The 24,799-nt window shown below is 32.7% G+C and overlaps 1 protein-coding gene across 1 annotated transcript; it reads right to left on the bottom strand.

Moving 5' to 3' along the window:
- Nucleotides 1-3,749: 3,749 nt before the first annotated feature.
- Nucleotides 3,750-17,610, bottom strand: LOC139510637 (uncharacterized). Its single transcript, XM_071297188.1, has 15 exons — nucleotides 17,486-17,610; nucleotides 15,935-16,101; nucleotides 15,448-15,637; nucleotides 11,825-11,933; nucleotides 11,241-11,354; nucleotides 10,327-10,515; nucleotides 10,038-10,152; nucleotides 9,666-9,813; nucleotides 9,079-9,213; nucleotides 7,802-8,023; nucleotides 7,392-7,462; nucleotides 6,427-6,550; nucleotides 5,887-6,015; nucleotides 5,067-5,246; nucleotides 3,750-4,191 (listed from the first exon to the last, which is right to left on the bottom strand). Exons 2-15 carry the CDS (start codon nucleotides 16,094-16,096, stop codon nucleotides 3,980-3,982), a joined length of 2,100 nt encoding a protein of 699 aa, XP_071153289.1. The 5' UTR covers nucleotides 16,097-16,101; nucleotides 17,486-17,610; the 3' UTR covers nucleotides 3,750-3,979.
- Between the last annotated feature and the right edge of the window lie 7,189 nt (nucleotides 17,611-24,799).

Below are 24,799 nucleotides of genomic sequence, written 5' to 3'. Positions count from 1 at the left end.
TCAACCTATGCATTTTGTTTTATCATTTTGTTTTATCTTGTGAACATTGACTGTTGAGTTTATTCCTCGAAGTATCCGTTTAACTCCATTTGATGATTATTTATTTGCCGTGAAAACAGTGTTTGATATAAAACTTCCACGTTCGACGTGTTAACATTTTTGTTTCCCCATGTTGTTTTTAGTGAATTTATGTTTCTCGTTTAGTCGTCTACATTTTTAGCAATTTTCGATATGTGTTTCTAGAAAGTTGGTTTTCATTGGGGTGTAAAAGCGTTGACCGAAGTACATTTTGTATGAAGCGCTTCATTCTAACGTTTTTACAACCCTATGAAGTTACAAAAAGAAGCATTCAATACTTTATATAATTACATTTTTAGCTAGGATCATGAAAACACGATTTTTATCAAGTTTTTATTTAATTCACCATAGATGCACTTTATTGTGGAACATCGTGTCATCATGAATGATAAATTTTATTGTGTAATTGACTAAGACCCCGTTCACACTAGCAATTTTTTTTTATCGATCTAGATAAAACCAGTTAGCGTTCCAGGGGTGGATCATTTTAAAAAAGGGGGGTCCCAACCCAGGAGAAAAAGGGGGGTTCCAACTATATGTCCCCATTCAAATGCATTGATCGTCCAAAAAGGGGGGTTATTATAAATAGAACTGATTTATCAAATTCATGTGTTGTTCCACTGAAACAAAAATTGGATAAAGTTATTGTTTCTCTTGAATCACAAGTTAACATTTTGAAACTGTATTTATTGCAGTTTTCTTTAATTTTGAAAAAAAAAATAATTGGAGCAACGAAGTTACAACACGACGCCGGAAATATTGCGGTTCACAGTGCAAAGAAAATAAATCAACCGTAAGAAGAGAAGACTCAGATTTCGCAAATCTATGATACGGCGATCTTTGCTACGGCGAAGACAACATGTTTTCAGTTTGTTTTGAAGGTCTTTTAACAGAGAAATATAGGTTAAACAACGAACCTCTGAGATAGCTTTGCCGCTATACATGCGCATACGTTATTTTCGATTTAATCGTACTAGTTTAAACCGATCTCTGCGTTCACATTTAAAGTAAGATCGGTTTACTTTAGATCGATTCAAACTAAACTAACTCTTTTGGTGTTTTAGTTTAGACCGATTGAAAATCGATTCAATACGTTCACATTAGCCCTTAAACCGATCTAAAGTGAACCGGTCTAGTTTAAATCGATAAAAATGTCCTAGTGTGAACGGGGTCTAAGCCAGGAATAACGCCAGCTGTGCAGTTAGCCAATCAAAATAACGTGTTATAATGAAACATACATCAAATGTTATTTATTATATGCAAATAATATGTGAATGTATTATATAGTTTTGTATTTGTTTGTTATATTATAAAGTTGTCACAGATGTGACAATATGGCCTGCGCCCTACCAAGCGCCCTTGGCCACTGGACCTCATAGGTTACGTTACAAAAAATATAAATTTTGGTGGTCGATTTATCAGAGTTATCAGGGATTGTAACACAGTACATGATGTATAGTGCCAAGTAGAGGGTGTACCTTTCATATCAGGTATTTTGTCTTTCGTAAAGCTCTGGTCACAACGAACCCACGACACATCTATGCAGCTTCACGACATGAAATTTTGTCAAATCGCGGGCCATCTGTGGTCTGCGTACGACAATCTCACGACAATCGCACGATATTTTGAGCATCATGGCGCTGTTAGTAGTGTGTCGTGGGACGAAAATTGGACATGCACCTTTTTTGCTCTACGATTTTTTTTCGTGTCACTGTCTTGTGGCTGACTTGAAAGTGTCTTACAACCGTCGTGCGACGATTGTCTCACGAGTACCAAATTTCGTACGATGCTCGTTCAACATTGATTGTCTGTCGTACAACAGTGGTACGTTCGTCGGGCAACATATTTTCGTTTTATTCAGAAGGATACAATTCGGCGGGAATGAACGTTTGGAAAAACATACCGTCTACTGTTTAAAGAGGATATCTATTCCATCAGAACGATTATGCTAGGCCCTGCTGAATAGGCGCCTGGAATGTTTCAAGAGCTTTTGCTGCGAGTCGCACCACATTGGCATGACAGAGACACGACAGAAACACGCCCATCCCATGCCATAAAAAACTCAAAAATAGCCCGAAACAACTCACGATTGTCGTACGATTATCGCACGACTGTCACACGACCGACTTGCGACAAACCCACGACAGTACAATTACAATTATTTTTTCTTGTCTTGTATCAATCGTTGAATCATCATGAATATGTCGTAGCTGATGTGACCACTCGAAATATTTTTTTGACATTTTGCACGACAAAAAAAATGTCGTACGTTCTGTTGTGACCGAGGCTTAAAGGAAGATAAATTACCGCAACAGATACATATTTTAAAAATACTTAAGAAGGCACCAGTCTGTGAGTTACCAGTAATAGAATACTTGCATTTATACTTGCTATTTCAATTTTTGCCTTCAAACTGCTTTGTTTACTCAAAAACAACGCCAAAACCCAAATTATTTATCAATATTTTTTCCTCAATCCTCTTTATTCGATAAATACTGAGCAGTATTCGTAATGGTTTTTCCTATTTTCTGTTAGGATGATATTTTGCCTAAAATGAAAAATGAGATATGTAACTGATGTAAAAGTAAGAAGATATGGTATGATGGCCAATAAGACAAATATCCACCAAAGTTCGGATGAAGTGGGTGTAAGCAATTATAGACAATTGTACGGCCTTCAAATTTGAGAAAAACCAGAACCGTATAGTCGGCTAGCAATGACCGATTCAGAAATTTTTACAAGTTGGGGCCCACTGACTGTCTAAGAGAGGCCCCGCTTCGGTCATGCTTCAGTGATTCCCTATGTAATCAACCATTTTTTTTTCAGAAAAGGGGGGACAGGTAGTCTTAAATCCGCATCTGGCTATAAAAGGCCCCAGACATGAAAAATATGAAACAATTCCAATAAGGAAACAATTTGCGAAATACAAATATAACAAACATTAACAACGACAGCCACTGAACTATAGGCAACTGATTCGGGACAAGCCGGGCACATATGTGCAAGGGTTAAATTAATATGCTGTTATAACACTCCCCTAACCTGGGACAGCAGTGTAACAGTACAATCCATAAGAATAAACTTTAAAAATCAGTTTTAAGTTAATTAAAATATACAATAGTATCTTACAGACCGAATTCTATGTAAATTGGCATATATATATCAAATCATTCCTAATGTTATAAAAAGCAAAGTAAAATTATGTTTATGAACTTTTCCTGATCATTTTCGATGAATAGTTCAACACGTTTGACAGCTTGAGTATATGTTATCCGAGATCTTCACAGAGGGAATGGGCTCATATCCCCTTTGTAGGTAACCAATTGCAGTTGATATAAAAAAAAATATAAAAAGAAGATGTGGTATGATTGCCAATGAGACAACTCTCCACAAGAGACCAAAATGACACAAAAATTAACAAGTATAGTTTACTCTTGTATAACATACATATATATCATACATGTTATGTTATTGGCCATGTTCACGATTTCCGATTTCACATTTTTTGCAAAGAATTTCAATGACTCCGGAGAAAAACATAAACCATCAATTATGCAATACAGCTAACAATTTGTCTGACAATATTCTGTTCAACCAACTACATGTTAAAAAGTGATCTCAAGTCTCAGACGAAATGGTAAAAAATGATACAAAAAAAAATGTTCATATGAAATAAAAGAGTTCTGTCTGTTTATTCTTTAATTACAGTGTGTCCACCATTCACTCACAATTCTTATAAACGCTCCCCTTTTTCTCTCTCCACTTTTTACCGTAGACGTGTCACTAGTCATATTCACATAGACTGTAAGATTATTCCTATGCAGCAGCTAGACTTTCGATTATATTTACATTAGATTCGCCTATAATGACTATGAGAATATTAATCGTAATCTTCTGTTTTTTAAGCACTACTGAAATCTGATTCTTCGTTGTTTTCCCGTTGCCATTTCATCCATTCTTCTATATAAGTGACAGCTTCATCTACATCCTTGATATACTCTACACCAGTTTTGTTCTTCGAGGGGAGCATGACACTGCCATTTTTGTTTATCCTTGCCTGAACAACAATTCGAAGACATGATCTGATGTCAGTTGACGATTTTGTCTTCTCGTCTGAAATTTATTTGGAGTTTTTAGCGTGTAAATTATGGTTACTGTATACGTATTTGATTGTGCAATTTGTCAAGTTAAGTTACTTGTTAACATAGATTATCAATTTCAAATGAAAATACACAATTTGAAATAAAACCAAAATGAAGAGTGAAAAGTTATGCATCGCATTATGTCTGGGTACAGTATGTAAAAGATAAAATCACAAAATACTGAACTCCGAGTAAAATTCAATACGGAAAGTCACTAATCAAATGCAAAATCAAAAGCTCAGACACATCAAACGAATGGATAACAACTGTCATATTCCTGGCTTGGTACAGGCATTTTATTATGTAGAAAATGGTGGATTAAACCTGGTTTATAGCTAGCTAAACCTCTAACTTGTATAACAGTCGCATAAAACTCCATTCTTTAATATTGACAACTATATGTGATCAAAATAAATAGGCACAATATTTTAACCCCGCCACATTATTTATGTATGTGCCTGTCCCAAGTCAGGAGCCTGTATATTCAGTGGTTGTCGTTTGTTTATGTGTTACATATTTGTTTTTCGTTCATTTTTTTACATAAATAAGGCCGTTAGTTTTCTCGTTTGAATTGTTTTACATTGTCTTATCGGGGCCTTTTATAGCTGACTATGCGGTATGGGCTTTGCTCATTGTTGAAGGCCGTACGGTGACCTATAGTTGTTAAAGTCTGTGTCATTTTGGTCTTTTGTGGATAGTTGTGTCATTGGCAATCATACCACATCTTTTTTATACAATAGGTTAGAACGTCAAAAATAGGGGTCGGGATGATAAGTACATAGCCGCGTAACATTTAAGAAAGAAACACGAAAAAGGCATTATAACGAAAAAATAAAAAGAGTTTACCTAAAAGGGACCATGCCTCTGTTCCCTGTATGATTGGTCTGATCCATCTTGACTTCCGGACATGTGACAGATTAGCAGCAGGAGGTGGATACAATGTCCATAATATTTCCATACTTTCTGTCGTCGTCAGAGGACGACATTTCCCATTGTCCCAACAGCTCATTTTACTCCTTGTTTGTTCTAACAAAAGAACGAGGTATATAGATAAATTATTGCTAAAGAGCCACATCTATCTGTGTTTTCTAATGTATTCCTTTGTCTATATTTAAAGTAATAGTAAACGATTATTTGGACTAATTAACTTTCTTTTCGAAACATTCAACGGTATTTGTGCAGTAAGATACAAAAAAAAGATGTGGAAAAAAGATGATTTGACATTTTTAAGAACTATAAAAAATGATAAATACTGAAAGTCTAATTCCCTGATGAATTGTTTTCCTTCTTCATTCAAATGCCATCGTCCCAAGTATAGGACATGGCATACTTTGGTGATTGTATATAGAGAATTGTTTTAGAGAAATCAAAAACATCCTGAATTTACTTTAGCTGAATGAATATAACCTGTTTATTTTATAAAGATTAGACCGTTGGTTTTCCCGTTTGAATGGTTTTACACTAGTAATTTTGGGGCCCTTTATAACTTGTTGTTCGGTGTGATCCAAGGCTCCGTGTTGAAGGCCGTACATTGACCTATAATGGTTTACTTTTTTTAAATTGTTATTTGGATGGAGAGTTGTTTCATTGGCACTCACACCACATCTTCCTATATCTATAAAGAGTTATGCGCCGGAAAAATATATCAAGCTTTCTAAATGATTACCTTGATGGGTTACTTTAGCAATCACATGAGTAAGATCTGCTAGATCGTTATAACTTTTCACTGTGTATATAGTTTTGTCTGTCGAGGCAATAGTCAACAATTCAGACTTATCCACACTTTCACCAACGCCTGCAATATTAGTAAGTATTATAATTGAATTGTATAAATTGATTTAGAAGCAGGTATTAGTTTCTGATTTTTATAATATAATTATATTTCCTGTAAAAAATAACTAATTTTGACGAATATCCGTCAAATCAACAATAAAAACACAAAATTACAACGTATGAATATTAAAAGACGATACCAACAGGGGAAAATTCTGCTTTTTACACGACTATCACGACACTGTAATCATAAAAGTTGCATATGAACAATTCATCATCTATGTTTTTTAACTTATTTTGACAATTAAAATACACTGGCTGCTAAAAGCACTATTTCACTTTCATTACTGATTGAACCAAAATAAAAAATCATAATTTAAATTTATTACACATGTATCTTGTAGCTAATCGGATATCTTTATCTACTACGAACCTATTGTATAAACTTCTATGCCATCATCATTAGCTCTTTTTGCTTCCAACTCCGTACACTCTGGCTCGGATGATTTTCCATCGGTTATAACAATACCAATCTTCTTGATACCAGGTCTAGCATTCTACATAATAAATCATTCAACCGTTTTGGATCTGTGTGACTATGTCAGTCTGATAATAAAGGTTTTGGATCTGTGTGACTATGTCAGTCTGATAATGAAGGTTTTGGGTCTGATAATAAAGGTTTTGGTTCTGTGTGACTATGTCAGTCTGATAATAAAGGTTTTGGTTCTGTGTGACTATGTCAGTCTGATAATAAAGGTTTTGGTTCTGTGTGACTATGTCAGTCTGATAATAAAGGTTTTGGTTCTGTGTGACTATGTCAGTCTGATAATAAAGGTTTTGGTTCTGTGTGACTATGTCAGTCTGATAATAAAGGTTTTGGTTCTGTGTGACTATGTCAGTCTGATAATAAAGGTTTTGGATCTGTGTGACTATGTCAGTCTGATAATAAAGGTTTTGGTTCTTTATAATTGAAATGCAATTCAACTTAAAAATGGAGAGAAAGTACAAAGTTGTAGTTTAAAACCATATATCTAAAGAAGAAAAACATAGCCCTTAATATATCGACATATTACGAGAGAAAACAGCAAAAACAACATGTACTACACAGTCGTAATAACATTTTCTGAAATATTTTTTTTTCTTGCATTCCACATTTGATCTATTTAATTTTAAGCTATGAACATATATTACACATCTATCATATAGAGAAATAAATTCTCAGTTTGTTACTTTATTTTATATACTTGTAGCTATAATTTATGTGTTTATACACAAATTAATGTCATAATTATTGAAAAATGTATACTCTATTTACACTCTATAAACACTACTTTGTATACTCTATTTATTCTATTTATTATACTCTATATACATTTACAATATTTATACTCTATTTACCGATAGCATTTTTGTCATTTCTTTGATAGCCAGATGTGTTCGTGTCAGTCCATGTTTCAATCGAATTGCATCTGAAAAAAGTAGAAAACACATTTTTTTTTTCAAAAACGGTGAATTCCGTTGGAGTTTTTTTTAAGTAATTGCGGAAAACTTCACAAATGTGCAGACCAACTGATGCTTGCAAGGGTAGGTAAAAAATTTTAAAAAATAAGAAGACACCTTCTAATCGTACTAACACAGTTCTTCTTTGAATCATTTGTTGATTCTATTTTATGCGCTTTTGGTTCTTTAATATGCTCCTTAACATTTGATGGTTTGTCGTCTCAGACTTGAACTGAATTCGATATACTTAACAATTGATAAAATAAAATATGTGAACTGCAATAAATAATTTATGAAATTTAAAATACCTATTGCATTCAGAATGTCATGTCGGGTTCTATGCGTTGATATACTGAAGGACTGGAATATATCTTCATTGAAAGGAAGGACACCAATTCTAACTCGATCTGGTGCGATATCATACATACAAACTAAATCCTTTACAAACTGTATCAGGCGACGGAACCCAAGTGGTCCGATACTAGTTGAACAATCTAGGACAAGTACTACCTCAGCAGTATTTCCAGAACCTAAAATTTAAACATGTACGAAAAATGATAAAGAAAAGAAATCCATTATATATGTCCTAGTATCAAACATATAAAAAAAACTAAAAGGACAACAAGATACTGGTACATACATTTAATATAAACTCTAGATAGGGCTTCTGTGATGAATTTTATTGCGTGTGTTGGTGCTGACTGTATTTCTTTCACGCCGTGTTGTCATTTCAGCAATATATTTTTAACATTGTCATAAAGCGGGAAGTTAGGCTAGCTAATAAACCAGGTTCAACCCAGCATTTTTTTCAGAAATATTGCAGTTTTATCAAATAGTTCGTTTCTATGTATGTTGGTTTTTGTTTTTGTTGCACTTTGAACAGTGTTTTTGTTGTTCCCTAGTTTTCCTCTTATAGTTAATGTGTTCCATTGGTTTTAGTTTGTAACCCGAATGTGACTATTGAACACCGGTAACTTCTGTTGCCTTTGATTGACAGTCGAGAGTATACGATTCTCGAGTAATTTCTGACACTGAGGGTTTTGTTGACTAAGTGATAATCTTACAAAAGTAGATGATCCGAAACGAATCTAAGGTCCATATTAAGTTGACCAAAAGTTCTTAAACGATGCTTTGGTAAAAGTAACCGTACTTAGGGACGACATCAAAAGATCGATGTAGGATAAAAAAAACTTAAATCAAATAGTTTGAGGGTGGGGGGGTGGGGTAAAATTCTGCAAGTTTTGTATATCTATAATCGATTTATACATATATCCCTATTGGTAAATCAATTTTTCCCAAATTAAGTTAAGAAGGGGGGGGGGGGTCAGTGAAAAAACTATGTGAATTAAGTTTTTTATCCTACATAGAACTTTTTATGTCGTCCCTTACTAGTAGTCTGTAAAGTCAGAGAAATAAAATACCTTGTATTATATGTCTCTGGTAATGTTAAACTTATATACCATAGTACGAGGGTAGTATATTTTTATACAGAAATCCTGAAAGAATACATGCATGTACATGTATATTAAAAGAAATAATTGCTGTCCAGCTATCTACTTCACTGTTACATTTCTGTATAACTTACCTCTGTATATTTTGTTGAATGCAGTTGAGATGTCCTTATCTGTTGGATGAAGATCACAGTTTTTCAAAAACAGCGACAAGTCTTCTTTGAATAACTTTCCTTTTTCTGATGTCTTGTCAAATTCTCTTTCATATTCTATACGTTAAGTAAATTAGAGTAAATCAAACCTATAATTATCTTGAATTAAAACGGATTTCATGTGCTTTTTGTTTTTATTTTGCAGCATCAGATGTTTTCACCGAACGACTTTACAATTTAAATTACAAAAGAACAAAACTAAGATATCGTTTGTCAATTTGTATTTTTTACACGTTGGATAGATAAAATTATTTATCCAGTAAAAAGTTTATCTAATAAAATTCTGGATCATCTAAGTTTCTATTATATTTTTCTTCGACGTTCATGTATTGATATAGTTTTGAAGATTAAAATAATGAAACAATCTTTTTAATTGAGTTATACAGGAGAGACCCAAAATCGGCAACTTATTCAAAGTTCAGCATTTTCTAGAATACTGCAAGTTATAGTCAGGCTCTAATTGTAGCATTTGTATTGTAATTCATTTTAAGAACAAGAAATACACATACTATACTTTGTATCCATGAACTCATCAATCTCTTTCAGTACAATTGGACAAGAATGATTCATTAGTCCATAACGTGATTGTATTCTTACTATCAGTTCTTTGTACTCTTTGATAAAATTCTTCCAGGATTTTCCATGGTCAAGAACAACCTGTTGAGATATTGAGAAATAGGGATAACATTATCTTGCTTACTGTTTTTTCTAATCTTCATGTGAATTAGTCATATAAAGAGTTTCGAAATATAAATATATATTCTGACATAAAGTGTCATATTAAGAGTTTCGAAATATAAATATATATTCTGACATAAAGTGTCATATTAAGAGTTTCGAAATATAAATATATATTCTGACATAAAGTGACTTAATAGTACCTTTCGTTTTAATTTATCTAAATGTGCTCTGATTCTGTATCCTCGAAACCGTGTCTGAATCTTAATGGCGGCCTTCCGTCTTTCCTGTTTATTTAGGCGATAAGCATTACAATGTCTGAAATTATATAGAAAGTCAGCGTATGATGAAAATGTGCTTTGTCTGAAACAAAAATCTAATCAATTGTTTTTTGTTTAAGAATCCATGAAAATTTACGCATATGGTTAAAATCATGCCTTTTAACTAGTTAATCCTGAATGTATAGTTGGCAAGGAAGTTTCCAAAACTTACGCAAATAATTCTGCATTGGGTTTGTCTGTAATACTTTGTCCCATTCGTGGAGTTGAATCTGGTTTCGAAGGCTTTGTTATAATAGAATGGTATCCGCCATCAGATGATCTTGTTGTGTACTGACCAACCTGTATGCCTCTCGGTGTCATAGACGTAGACCCAGTATATGTAGGAGTTACAGGCGTTGACCTAAAACAATGTCTTATATCAGATAAATTTGCTGTATACAGATTCCACTCTCTCTTGTACTCTCTTTTTACTCTTCCTTTTTTTTTTTTAACTCTTAATCTGTTTTTGTTTTACTCTTCGTTTCTCTTTTTTACTTTTAATTTGTGTTTTTTTACTCCTCTATCTTTTTTACTCTTACTCTATCTTTAATTTTTACTCTTCCTCTCTTTTTTACTCTTAATCTGGTTTTTTACTCTTCCTCTATCTTTTTTACTCTTCTCTCTTTTTTTACTCTTACTCTATCTTTAATTTTTACTCTTCCTCTCTTTTTACTCTTAATCTGGTTTTTTACTCTTCCTCTATCTTTTTTACTCTTCTCTCTTTTTTTACTCTTACTCTATCTTTAATTTTTACTCTTCCTCTCTTTTTTACTCTTAATCTGGTTTTTTACTCTTCCTCTATCTTTTTTACTCTTCTCTCTTTTTTTACTATTACTCTGTTTTTGTTTTACTCTTCTTCTATCTTTAATTTTTATTCTTCCTTCTTTTTTACTCATACTCTGTTTTTGTTTTACTCTTTCTCTCTTTGTTTTATTCTTCCTGCTTTTTTACGCTTACTCTGTTTTTGTTTTACTCTTCCTATCTATTTTTTAACTCTTACTCTGTTTTTGTTTTACTCTTCCTCTCTCTTGTTTTCTATGGTTGAGCATGTTTTAGGAACAATATTAAAGTGTAACTAAATTGTACCTGCCAGTACCATAGCGTTGACTATCACGTAACCAAACTTTGTAATCTTCCTCCCACAGCCAAGTCACGGGTTCTTCAACTTTCTCAAGTGGGCTTCTCGGTTTTTTGTCGTATCTATAGATTAAATCAGATAAATAGATAATTCCAAGATAAAAGTTGGAAATTCCAAGATTACTGTTTGACAATTCCAAGATTAAAGTTGGAAATTCCAAGATTAATGTCTGACAATTCCAAGATTAAAGTTGGAAATTCCAAGTTTAACGTCGATAATTGAAAGATTAAAGTCGACAATTTAAAAACATAAATGAAAAAGGATGATCCTTATACGATCTGATGAGTAAAGCCCTTTTCAACAGATTTTAATAGTTATATAATGCTGATACACCACTGTCCCAGGTTAGGGAAGGATTGAGCGCTCACAAACAGCCATGACGCTAAATAAGTATATACACAGCAAACAACTAAAAACACTATAGAATGGAAAATATCCTATTTTTACGATTAGGATATTTGTTCACTTATAAACTATCGTATCGCACCTCCCCCCCCCCCCCCCCAAAAAAAAAAAAGTGGATTTGACTTACTTTATTTGATAAATATTTCCATAACGCGAGTTAGCGACAAATTTTCTGGAATGAAGCTTCAGTTCTTCCAAGTCTGCATCGGGTGGTAAGCAATTTTCATAATACGTTTCTAAAAAAAATAAAAACAGTCACGAATACATTACGAAATATGTAAAATATAATAAAGGCAATAACGATGTTCAATCTTCTGAATAACAACTATTTAAAAAATGTCTTTTCAAACTTTAATGTGAATAAATAATGATCATCACCAAAGATAAAATATATTTAAATGTTTAATTGTCCTTTCCAATGAAATTGATGATTTGAGCCATTGGATTTTTGTGTCTTGTATGTTTTATAAGGTATACCGTTTCTCAATTTTAGTTCAATTATATTCTTGAGGTGGGGATTTTCTCGCTGTGGTGAAGACCCATTGGTGGCCTTGAACTGTGTTTGCTCTTTGATCAGTTGTTGTCTCTTTGACACATTCCCAATTTCCATCCTCAAGTTTATTAATGTCATGCTCCCATGTTCCTTATAAATACGTGTGTGAAAACGCGTAATTTTAGACATTCTATGCTTCCAAGTAACGAAATCTTTAATAAGATATTTAACATCAACAGGAGCAGCAATTGTTATCTGTCTATGAAGCATTTGATGGTTGCAAATCTTGTGATACAATCATAATGTACCGCCAGCATGCTCGATTTGCAACTATTAAATATGCGAGTGATGCTTTTTGAAATTACTAATTACAAATCTAACAAATCATCAAAGTTTAGTATAAAAAGACAGAAGAAATTATCTTACTGTTTGAAACGTATTATATTTACAAAACCTGTAACTTTATAAAACATATTCTATTCACAGAAATTAAAACATAATAGAAAGTATAATATTATAATTTGGGGAGTTCCAAAAGTGAAAGTGTGTTTGCATAATTGATGAAGACGGAATTAAATAACATTTCGCGTAAAAGAATAATAAATTCGTCTGAATGATTTTGAAATAAGTTCATGCCATTCATAATTCTTATTTAGAGTTACAATTATTCAAAGTATCAGAATTGTAATTAGCTTTTTTTTCAATAAAAAAAAAGTCGTGATCTGATCTGGCAATTGAAGCGAATATTTCAATTATTTTAATGGTTTCTTTAATAATAAATCATGTTATTAATCAAGAAATGCGTTGTGTCAAACTGAAAAAAGGAAAAGAGAAGGCAAATAGACCTAACTGTCAAAATCGAGATTTTGGACCCTTTTTGAATTAAACAGCAATTCAATCTGAAAACTACTTCCTGAAAATAATAATTTAGACCAGCCAACGTCTACAAGAACTGACAACTCGGTAAATAAGAGTTTTGAAATTCCCTCTTAATTTTGTTCTCACCTAACCCGAACAACAAAACAGGTTATTCATTCGTCTGTTTAAAATCTTTTAAAAAATAATTTTAAATGAAACCGAATAGAACTAGTTTTTATCACAATCATCCATATATGACGTAGATATTAAAATAATGTATCTGTTATTTCATCGATCAAATAAAAAACTTTAGAACAATGCACACATATTAATTTGGATTTACATTTGTGAAGATCCTTCCAGTTGCCATGAAACATAGACACTACCGTAGACTTGTAAATGAATAAACAATGAAAATAATTTTATATATCTCATAAAATATTATGTAAAATCTTTTAAACCAAACTTTTTGCCTTTTAAGTTTAAATAAAGAATAAAATAAAAAAAACCTTTACATGGTTTCCTATATTACTTTAAACGGTAAATTTGATGTAAAATGAATTAAACAAAATAGTCCAAGAACATCAATAAATATTTCAAAAGATCCATTGTAACAACCTTCAGTACATACACAGCTACTTTTGCATAGGTACTATTTCTGTACTAAAAATCTGTAGTACTGAAAATTTGCTTTTAATATTCAGTACTATTTTGTTACTTTAAAATTATTGTAATATTTAGGTACCTGATTTTTACAGTACTTAATTTAATTTGTACTTGAAATTTAGGTACTACAGATTTTTGGTTACTACCATTACATTTTCAGCTTTTTGAAAGTTTTTCTATTTCAAATCTCTTGAAATTATGATTTTCAAACATGGAATAATGTATTATTTCAGTACCAAAATATTAAGTACAAATCAAGTACTGTAAAATACAAGTACCTAAATATTACAATAATTTTAAAGTAAAGAAATAGTACTAAGGCAGCAACCATTTGATTTTCTGGGGGGGTGGGGGCTATGGTTTTTTTTGGAAAAAAAAGTTTGTTTCCAGTTTTTGGAGAAAAAAATAATTTGTTTTTGATTCTGAGAAAAAAAAAAATTGTTTGTTTCACCCTCAGCTGCCACTATATGTAATGCATTGACTTGACATATCAACGATATAAGGATGAGGCTTAGAAACGGGGAAATGCGAGGCTGTGCCCTGTGTCGGGCCGAATCCTTATATCGTTGACATATCAAGTCAATGCACTATTATTGTCTTTATACTGCAATCTAAAAAAAAAAACATTTTCATTTGTTGTTTAGTGTGTTAATGTTATTTATTTGCTTTAAATATTGGGAAAATCACCCTTTAAAAAGGCCTCATATATATCACACAGGCGGAGAAATATACAACACGATGAAATGTACATCATTACCTGTTGAAAACTGCAATCAATGGTGAACGAATTCGTTTGATTACAGACTAAAATATCAACAGTAAACATAAACATAATGATTTATAGGTTGCAAACAAAAAATATTAATAAGTGAAATATGTTTTCCCAAAAATTGTAAAAGAAACAAGTTTGAGTCGTTAAACGCGTCGTTGTTTACATTAGAAACAAGAACAGGTTGAAAAGGTCGTATGAATTATTAAATATAGTTTCGACAATTTCTATTTAAATATTCATGAGGAAAAGTGATATCAGGTCAGTGACTGTATATGACACAGAAATATACGGTCAACGCATTTTGACTGCTCAAATAGAACGAGTGCAGTATAAAAGAAGATAATCAGATTATCGCGATCAGGGCCGTAACTACCTATGAGGCAGGGGAGGCAACTGCCTCCCCTGAATTTTCTACACCATTTTTTTTTTTTTTTTTTAAGTAATAATATAGGGTTATTGCATGAATATTGGCCAAAGTACGGCCTTCAGGATGGAACCTTCACTCACCCTGAACAGCAACCTCAGCTTGTTTTTGCATAAAAATTGCTTCAAGTTTCAAGCAATACTGATTTTTCCTAAAGTAATGAAAAATAGCCATTTTACTGAGAGAAAAAAATCGGCCGGGGCTGTGCCCCAACCCCCTAATCTTGAGGGCCTCAATCGGCGGCCTCCAAACCCCTGCCTCCCCTGAATTCAAACCCTAGTTACGGCCCTGGCGATTGGCCAGTTTATTTCCTCCAATAACTTATCTGAATAATGATAATGCAAGTACGAAGTTAGTCAGAATTTTTTAAGATTTAAAAATACAAATAAATTTATGACAATGAAGATATCCTTTACACTCAAACTATTAAAGGAAGACAAGAAGGATAAGCAGCTTTTGACAAAAACGTAAGTTCGCCCTTTTGGGGGTTTAAATAGAGGTTGCATTGTGTCATGATTATACATAAGCTATCCAAACCTATGTATTTGTTTCTATTGTGGTGTTTTAATGGAGCTTTTTCCGTCCACGGTTTGGTTCTGCAAGCTCTTTGTTCTCTTCTCATATCTAGCATTTGTGTAGGCGTCTTTGGTTGCTTTTTCTTTGTACTTTTTCTGCTGACCGGTCGACTATCGATCTGATGTTTATTTCTTGGTTCCGGAGAGCTTGACTGCAATTAAAAAAATTTTCAAGACAACGGCATAACTTCAAACAATTTTGACTACGCTATAAACGATGTCACTGACACTCCATGGAAAATTATGCATACAAGGTTATGATAGATCGATAATGGAACCACAGTGACACGAACAAACCATGCTATATACCAAGTTAATGCGTGGTACAAGAATGTTTGCAAACATTTTAATTAGTTTTATTTTCAGTTTTTAATTTTGTATACTGTTTCAATTATATTAATAACCCGTTAATAATAATGATAATTATTAGTAAATTCTATAAGAATTACCTGTGATCTTCGATTTGGTGAAGTATAGCGTGGGTGTCTGTAAGGTACTGGTGATACTGGTGATTCTGCTGCTCTAGGCTGCAGTTTTACATGAGTGCAGGTAAAACCGTCTGTCCAACTAGTCTGGTATTTCCAATGATTTCTCATTATATCATATGACATTTTGACTACAATATATATATATATATATGTAAAAGGGTTTCCTTTTCTTCTTTATTTTCCCTGTCTGTGTGAGTTTCCCTGCTTGTTTGGTATTGATACTGTTTTAGATTGTAACATCATTATATATAATTATTAGATAACTAATTATATTAGTCCCCATGTAATAAAATATGTATGTGTACATGTATGACAACTGTGTTGAAGCAATTTATTCAATATTCAAAATATTGATAAAACATTAGTTCTTCAAATGAAAATAATTATATTAACATTCGTCAATTGTTATCTTATGTTTTTATGAAAACGTTATAATATTTAATGAATCCTAATAGGTGCGACTTATAATTGAATTCTGCTGCAAAATAAAATGGAGGTAGAAAATGCCATGGGAACATTCAAGGTACATTCAAAAACCAAAAGTATAACATGTCATTAATTTTGTTAGATAAATAATACTATAGTATTATTATCAATAATGAGAAAAACCCATACCATATAGTCAGCTTTAAAAGGCTCTGACGTGACAAATTATGAAAAATTTATTGGAGAAAAAATAACTTTATTTATAATAATAAAAAAAAAAAAAATACGAAAAACGAAAAAAAAAACCATGTAAGGCATCATCAAACAAAGACGATTACCGGCTCTTGTTTTAAGACAGACATATGAAATGTGGCGAGGAAACTCATGTCTGTGAGCGCGCAATCCTGGGACAGAGATGCAACAACCCATCATAAGAACTAGCTGTATAAAATCAGTTGGAAATGAGTTGACTCATAAGATCGGCACTAATCACAAAAAGCTAATTAACATAATGACAAATTAAAATAAAAGTAAAAAGACACGAAGTACCGATTCAAGAGTACTCGTAGTTACTGTAAGCTAGTTCCAAGGCAGTCAATGTTTTCACAGTTTGAAGTATCAATCAGCACACTTCAACGGATTTATTCTTGTATAGACGACATAATCGAGTAAAAGTATGGTCTTGTGAAATACAACACATAAGTTCTAGATTCTAATATCGACAAGATATAGGAACGTTATATATATCAAGACCCTCTCTACAATAAAACATTAAAAAAAAGGTAAAGAGGACATGCAAACATGTATGATAAAAACAACAGAGGCATGATATTACATATTCCAGTATAAATTGTTTCACACATATTTTTTTTATGTGGATAGCTTAAATGTTGTTAGGTTTCACGTGTGTGGTTTTATTTTTAATAACGTAAATGATAATTTGGGTTTTTTTTTCGTAGTGCGTTCTATACACGTTTTCCTAATATTCTATGTAATTTGTATCTTTCTTTAAACTTTATATATATGTGATATCATGTCGTCCAAGAATCACCACCACATGTTATATCGAAAAAAGAACTTAATTACCTTGCTTCGAATTTTCTCGTCAACTAAACTCCAAGCTGCTACCACCTTAACTAAAATAATATTACAGTTTAAAATGAAAATGAAATCCTCATAATGTTATGGTGTTAATCATATGCTTCCCACAGTAAATTTTGATTACTCTAGAAGAAATTATTGTAAAACGTTTAAATATTGATAAGACAAATTTCCAATGTGTGACAGAATACAAAGTAATAATGTGTTCTGCGAATGGACCATATGAAGCATCATCATAAGCTATCAAGATAAAATCCCTTGATACTGTAATTATTGCAATTAAAGTTTCATCTGGAAGAGTGCGTCAAATATTTATGTCTTTGAAAAAGTTCTATACTATTCTTAAACTTAGCAGGCAGAAAAGTTCTCTAACGCATACAATTTATGTTTTTGGCTTTAAGGTACAAGTAAAAATTGTAAAATAAAGTCAAGTGATATTATCCAGTGACAGATTATTTTGACGTTTTATGGCAAGTACACAGTCTCTAGTAAATTATCAATGCTCGTTGTTTAAACGACTCTTTAAATCGAAATTTCCGAAACGATAGGACAGGTTTGAATAATGCTGATCAAAACGGCTGCAAATTGTCAGTGCCTCTGTACGAATCAACTCAGTCTGGTTAAGGATGGCCGTTTTCCTGCGAAAGGTCTGTGGTTATCTCCGGTGCTCTATCTTCCTTCACCTATAAATAGATAGCTGCCACCAAGAGCGCATGATAAACCGTTATTGTGGATATTGAAATCTTTTAAGAATAAAATTGGATATAATAAAGGTATTTAACATAAGCAAATAAAATGGCTTGGTAAAAACATGCATGAGAATACTATTTTTAAATCATACAGTTTAAATTTGTGTTCACCAATTCAAACACTAATTTAAAAATTCGACACATTTAATCCAAGCAAACTCAAGTAAAAAAAATGAAAGGGAGCTTACTTTCATTAATTCCTATAATAATGTAACGTTCGGAGGAAAGCAATCAAGGAATACTGAAGAAAGTGCTGAATTTGCAATTTTGTTCACCCTTAATTTTTAAATTAAATTTCCATAACTCTAGAACGAAAATTAAACTGGAAATAAAAAAAAAAATCACCAGGGAGGTTTATTTTATCAATGTCCTTAATAATGTAAAGTTTGGAGAAAACGAATTCAGAAAAACTGCAGTTATCGAACGATTTGTGAAAATTCCCTTAAATTTAAGGGTTACATTTCTGTAATTCTTAGAAAACTTAGACAACTCGGTCACTGAGGCCCCAAAGAATTTGCAGGATTTAATTATATATTTATTGCAAGACAACTTACTCAGTTAAATCGCTAACATGATGAAGATTTATGACCCGGCAACTTTTTGTATCTTAAAGGATTAAAAGAAAAAGTACTATATTGAAATGTGATAATATAATTTTTTTTTAAACACAACATAATTGATGCTCGAAATGCTCATATACAAATGTTGTTTCTTAACATATTAATAGTTATTGTGGAATTCCTCTGCTTGGAATCTATCCTTGTTGACAATGCAGTGAATTCCTCTGCTGGGCAGCTCCACTTGTTGAAATAGCAACAGAATTTAAAGGGGAATGGATGTATTATATAGAGATGATGATAATTATAGATCATAGATGGTTGGACTCTAGTTAATTATAATTACTGTTAAGGATTGATTGTGAAATTGTCCGACATGTTAACACCTCGAGAACATAAATATTTAATTCTTTATATATATAAATGTCATTCCCGTCTTAATTAATTTGTCAATAGTATGGAATATCACAATCGGGAGGGTAATTTTTGACATTTGATAAACTAGATTTCATGATTCAATATTTCTTACAATACACTAATTTTGATGTTTGAATTCCGAATGCGGTCATAGAGCGTTACAATTTTAAATGTTAACTTATATTCTGGGTGTCAAATATGAATTGATGGGTTATAATTGTTGTACGAAAACTACATACATGTTATTTTTTCATATTAGTTTGTTTGAAATTAAATAAATAGTTTAAGAAACGATCAAAATGTGAAAAGTTAATGAACCACGGAAAACAGACGACGATTGACGGGTTAAGATCACAACAGCTTAGCTGACCCTTGCCCTTTTTAAAACCAGGTGCTCCACAGGGCGCAGCTTTATACGACCCCAGTGGTCGAACCCTGAACAGTTGGGGCAAATTTGGTCACAATATTCAAGCTTGATACATGTAAAATACTGCAACATTAAAACAATACGAGTAAAGTTGTCAAGAGACCAGCATTGATCAATGAACCGGCATGAAAATTAGGTCGAGGTTAGATGAAACCTGCCAGACGGTCATGTACACCTAACAATCATTCTATCCATCAATTATATTCATAATATTGACCTTATTGCTTTTGGTATCTTAGAAATAACCCAAACCACAATTAATACACATTGTCCAATGAACCATAAAATTGAAGTCAAGGTCAGACGAAACCTTGAAGTTAGACATTTTCAACTTACTATCATTTTATTCACCAAATAAAAGTTGACCTATTGCTTAAAGAATCTGAGATACAGACTAAATCATGTAACTGAACCTTGATCACTGATCCATGGATTCAGTTCAAGGTCAGGTGAACCCTACCTGACAGACATGTAGGCATGACAAGGAACCCATCTACCAAATATAATTATCCTCATACTCATAATAAGTGAAACATTCACTAACAAATTTTTTATTTTTTTCAAGCAGTACATGAACCATGAAAATTAGGTCAAGGACAATAGACATATGACAAACAGAATCTTCAAAACATAAGGTATCTGCACACAAGATATGAATCATCCGGGTTTTCTAACTTCTGAAATACAAAGCCTTAAACAAATAGTTTATGCCTTCGCTGCCGTATATCATGTATCTTTTAGGACAAAAACTATAAATATACCATTCTTTAAACCTAATGTCATTAAATCAAGTTACAGCAACAGGATAAGTGACCATATTAGATGACTAGAATCGCCCTTTGATATAACCTTGATAAAATTCTGTGGATATTAATAGTGAATATGGAAAAGCAGAAAAAGAAAAGAGGATAATCTTACAGGGTAGCTAACAGGTGCTTGTTGGGCCAGGCAAAATGGGTCAAAGACCAAAACAACTTTTACAACGAACACTGGACTTTAGTAATAGCAACCTCATAGTCTAGGTCAGTTTTGTTGCTTAGCTAATGTATTTCCCATATAAATGTTTATAAATATATTGTTTTGTTGTTTCTTTCAGTGTTGAGATGTTTTATCTAATTTCTACTAAAGAGACTTATAGAGGCCAATACCTACTGATATTTTTTGGTAAAACAAAGTTAGCAGGAAATGATTTTAAAAACAGTGATCACCTTCAATCTAGATTTTTTTAAACTGTCTGTGTTCAATTCTTTAAAATATTTTTCCATAACAACAAGAGTGGACAAAGATGAGTGTGGACAGTATGTTTGGATGTTTGACAGTGTCTTATGACAAAAAGAGTTCTATCTTTTTTTCCTATATGGTGTTATTAACTGTCTTGCACGGTGAGAACAGAACTGAGCATTAGGAGTGTTATTTATTTAATATTTTTTTATGTTCAAGACGGGCATGGAGGAGACAGTAATTACATTAGTTACCGAACGATTATGAATCAGAATATGTTCTGCATCTTTGATTTTGAATACATTTTGTAGCTAGGAGAGCAACACATAATAGGTTCATTTTTCACATGTTTTCTTTTTCTAAATGGGAGATGATATCTAGATTTGAGAACATGATATAAGGAGCCTGTAACTCAGTGGTTGTCGTTTGTTTACGTGTTACATATTAGTTTTTTGTTTATTTTTAAACATAAATAAGGCCATTAGTTTTCTTGTTTGAATTGTCATTTCGGGGCCTGTTATAGCTGATTATGCGGTATTGGCTTTGCTCATTGTTTATGGCCGTACGGTGACCTGTAGTTGTTAATTTCTGTGTCGATTTGGTCTCTTGTAGAGAATTGTCCCATTGGGAATCATACCACATCTTTTTTTATATGTATTTGCTTACTATTGGTATGGTTCTATTTATATTACTTTGTGGTGGATCGTCAGTATCATTAGTAAATTTGTTTGTTAAAATGTCGAATTGTTCCTCAGATTAGAATACATTTATTGGTTTTTAGTAATGACAATGCCTGACATGATGCTTGGGGCTAGATGAGCTAGGAAGTAAACTTCTGTGCTGATTTATATCAATTCTTTTGATTATATCTCCTCCAAAACTGGTCGAAGAAAAGAAAAAAATTGACCAATATGAAAATGATTTCACCAAAAGAACCTTTGTGAGCATGCTTCAATTTTCAAAGACTCATAACTGCTCCATAAGTAATCTGATAGAATTTCAAGCATGTCAAGCAGATATTATCAAAATCTACTTAATTAGTCTTAATATGTCTAAATATCTAACCAGATGCTCCGCAGGGCGCAGCTTTATACGACCGCAGAGGTTGAACCCTGAACGGTTGGGGCAAGTATGGACACAACATTCAAGCTGTATTCAGCTCTAAATTTGGATTGTGATTAAATAGTTGACACAGCATAGGTTTCTGACACAGAATGAATGTGGTCTAATAAACTTAAAATTTATTTTTTGCCTTTGAGCAATTCACTATGCTGTTGAATATTAATCCTCTCAAAACAAGTGAAACTGCGAGCTACTGCTCACTGATGATACCCCCGCCGCAAGTGGATAATATTAATTGTGTAAAAATATGCAAGTGTTCGGTAAACAGGAAGTTGTCGAGTGATGAATCTGAAAACGCATCACACGGTATAGCTGACTTATATTAACCCTTAAACCAAATTTCAGAAATCATTGTATTGTAGTTCCTGAGAAAAATGTGACGAAAAATTTTCAACTTGGCTATCATGTGTAAAATCAAACAAGTGTTCGGTAAACAGGAAGTTATTGAGTGATGAATCTGAAAACGCATCACACGGTATAGCTGACCTATATCAAGCCTGAAACCAAATTTCAGAAATCCTGGTAGTGTAGTTCCTGTGAAAAATGTGACGAAAAATATTCATGGGACGGACGGACTGACTGACAGACTGACGGACTGATGGACTGACGGACTGACGGAAGGACAGACAGAGGTAAAACAGTATACCCCCTTCTTTTCAAAGCGGGGGTATAAAAATGTTTGAAGAAATTTTCTTTTTATTTATGAAATCTGAAATGAGAAAAATTGAACCCCCCCCCCCCCCCCCCCCTTACCCTTATTCCAAAACTGATCTCAATTCAAATTTCCAATGGAGTTTGCAACAATAACTACTCATTTACATCATAAAATATTAAAATGTAAAAAAGTGCTTGTTATCACTGAATGGTAAAGATTGTTTTAATTTATCAGTTGGTAGTAAAAGTGAATATAAATTGTATATTGTACAAGAGGTTGTCACAACGACAGCAAACCGGATTTATTAATATTTATTTGTGTCCTGGCAATATCACAAGAACCATTACTGATGAATGGTGAAAGTGAAAATCGTCAATATCAAATTTGACCTCCATTTTGTCATCAGTTTCAACATATTAAAATTTGAAAAGCTTAGATTGAATTGTTCATGAGAAAATGCAACAACGTGAATGGAAACGCCATTTTACAATCTTTCAAGAACCATAACTCCTGAACGATAAAAGTCAAAATCGTCATTATTGAACTTGACCTCTATTTTGTCATCAATAACAACATATAAAAATTTCAAAAGCTTTGGTTGAATGGTTCATGAGAAAATGCACGGACACGACTGGAAACACCATTTTTCAATCTTTCAAGAACCATAACTCCTGAACGGTAAAAGTCAAAATCGTCATTATTGAACTTGACCTCTATTTTGTCATCAGTAACAACATATCAAAATTTGGGAAGCTTTGGTAGAACAGTTCATGCGTAAATGCACGGACACGACTGGAAACTCCATTTTTCAATCTTTCAAGAACCATAACTCCTGAACGGTAAAAGTCAAAATCGTCATTATTGAACTTGACCTCCATTTTGTCATCAGTAACAACATATTAAAATTTGGGAAGCTTTGGTAGAACAGTTCATGCGTAAATGCACGGACACGACTGGAAACTCCATTTTTCAATGTTTCAAGAACCATAACTCCTGAACGGTACGAGTAAAAATCGCCATTATTGAACTTGACCTTCATTTAGTTGTCAGTAACAACATATTAAAATTTTAAAAGCTTTGGTTGAACGGTTCATGAGTTAATGCACGGACAACATTTGATTGCCGCCCGCCCGCCGTACATCCCCAAATCAATAACCGACATTTTTGTCACAAAAATCCAGTTAATAAAACAATGATTTAAGTTGATTCAACTACTATTCTGGACAAAGAAAGATAACTCCAATTGAAAATTTCTTGCTATTGCACAATATTGTGCAATTAGATATTTCTTGCTATTGCGCAATACTGTGCAATTGAAAATACTTGCTATTGCACAATACTGTACAATTGAAGATTTCTTGCTATTGCTGAATACTGTGCAATTGAAAATTTCTTGCTACTGCACAGTACTTAATATAATAATTTTGGATCCTGATTTTGACCAACTTGAAAACTGGGCCCATAATCAAAAACCTAAGTACATGTTGAGATTCAGCATATCAAAGTAGCCCAAGAATTCAATTTTTGTTAAAATCAAACTTAGTTTAATTTTGGACCCTTTGGACTTTAGTGTAGACCAATTTGAAAACAGGACCAAAAATTAAGAATCTGAATACACGGTTAGATTTGGCATATCAAAGAACCCCAATAATTCATTTTTTGATGAAATCAAATAAAGTTTAATTTTGGACCCTTTTGGCCCCTAATTTGTTGGGACCAAAACTCCCAAAATCAATCCAAACCTTCCTTTTGTGGTTATAAACCTTGTGTTAAAATTTCATAGATTTCTATTAACTTATACTAAAGTTATTGTGCAAAAACCAAGAAAAATGCTTATTTTGGGACCTGTTTTTGGCCCCTAATTCCTAAATTGTTGGGACTTAAACTCCCAAAATCAATCCCAACCTTCCGTTTGTGGTAATAGACCTTATGTTAAAATTTCATAGATTTCTGTTTACTCATTCTAAAGTTATTGTGCGAAAACCGAGAAAAATGCTTATTTGGGCCCTTTTTGGCCCCTAATTCCTAAACTGTTGGGACCAAAACACCCAAAATTAATCCCAACCTTTCTTTTATGGTCATAAACCTTGTGTTTAAATTTCATAGATTTCTATTTACTTTTACCAAAGTTAGAGTGCGAAAACCAAATGT

This window comes from Mytilus edulis, chromosome 2, assembly GCF_963676685.1.
Source record: "Mytilus edulis chromosome 2, xbMytEdul2.2, whole genome shotgun sequence".
NCBI classification, from domain to species: domain Eukaryota; kingdom Metazoa; phylum Mollusca; class Bivalvia; order Mytilida; family Mytilidae; genus Mytilus; species Mytilus edulis.
This window is presented reverse-complemented; position numbering and strand designations above follow the sequence as displayed.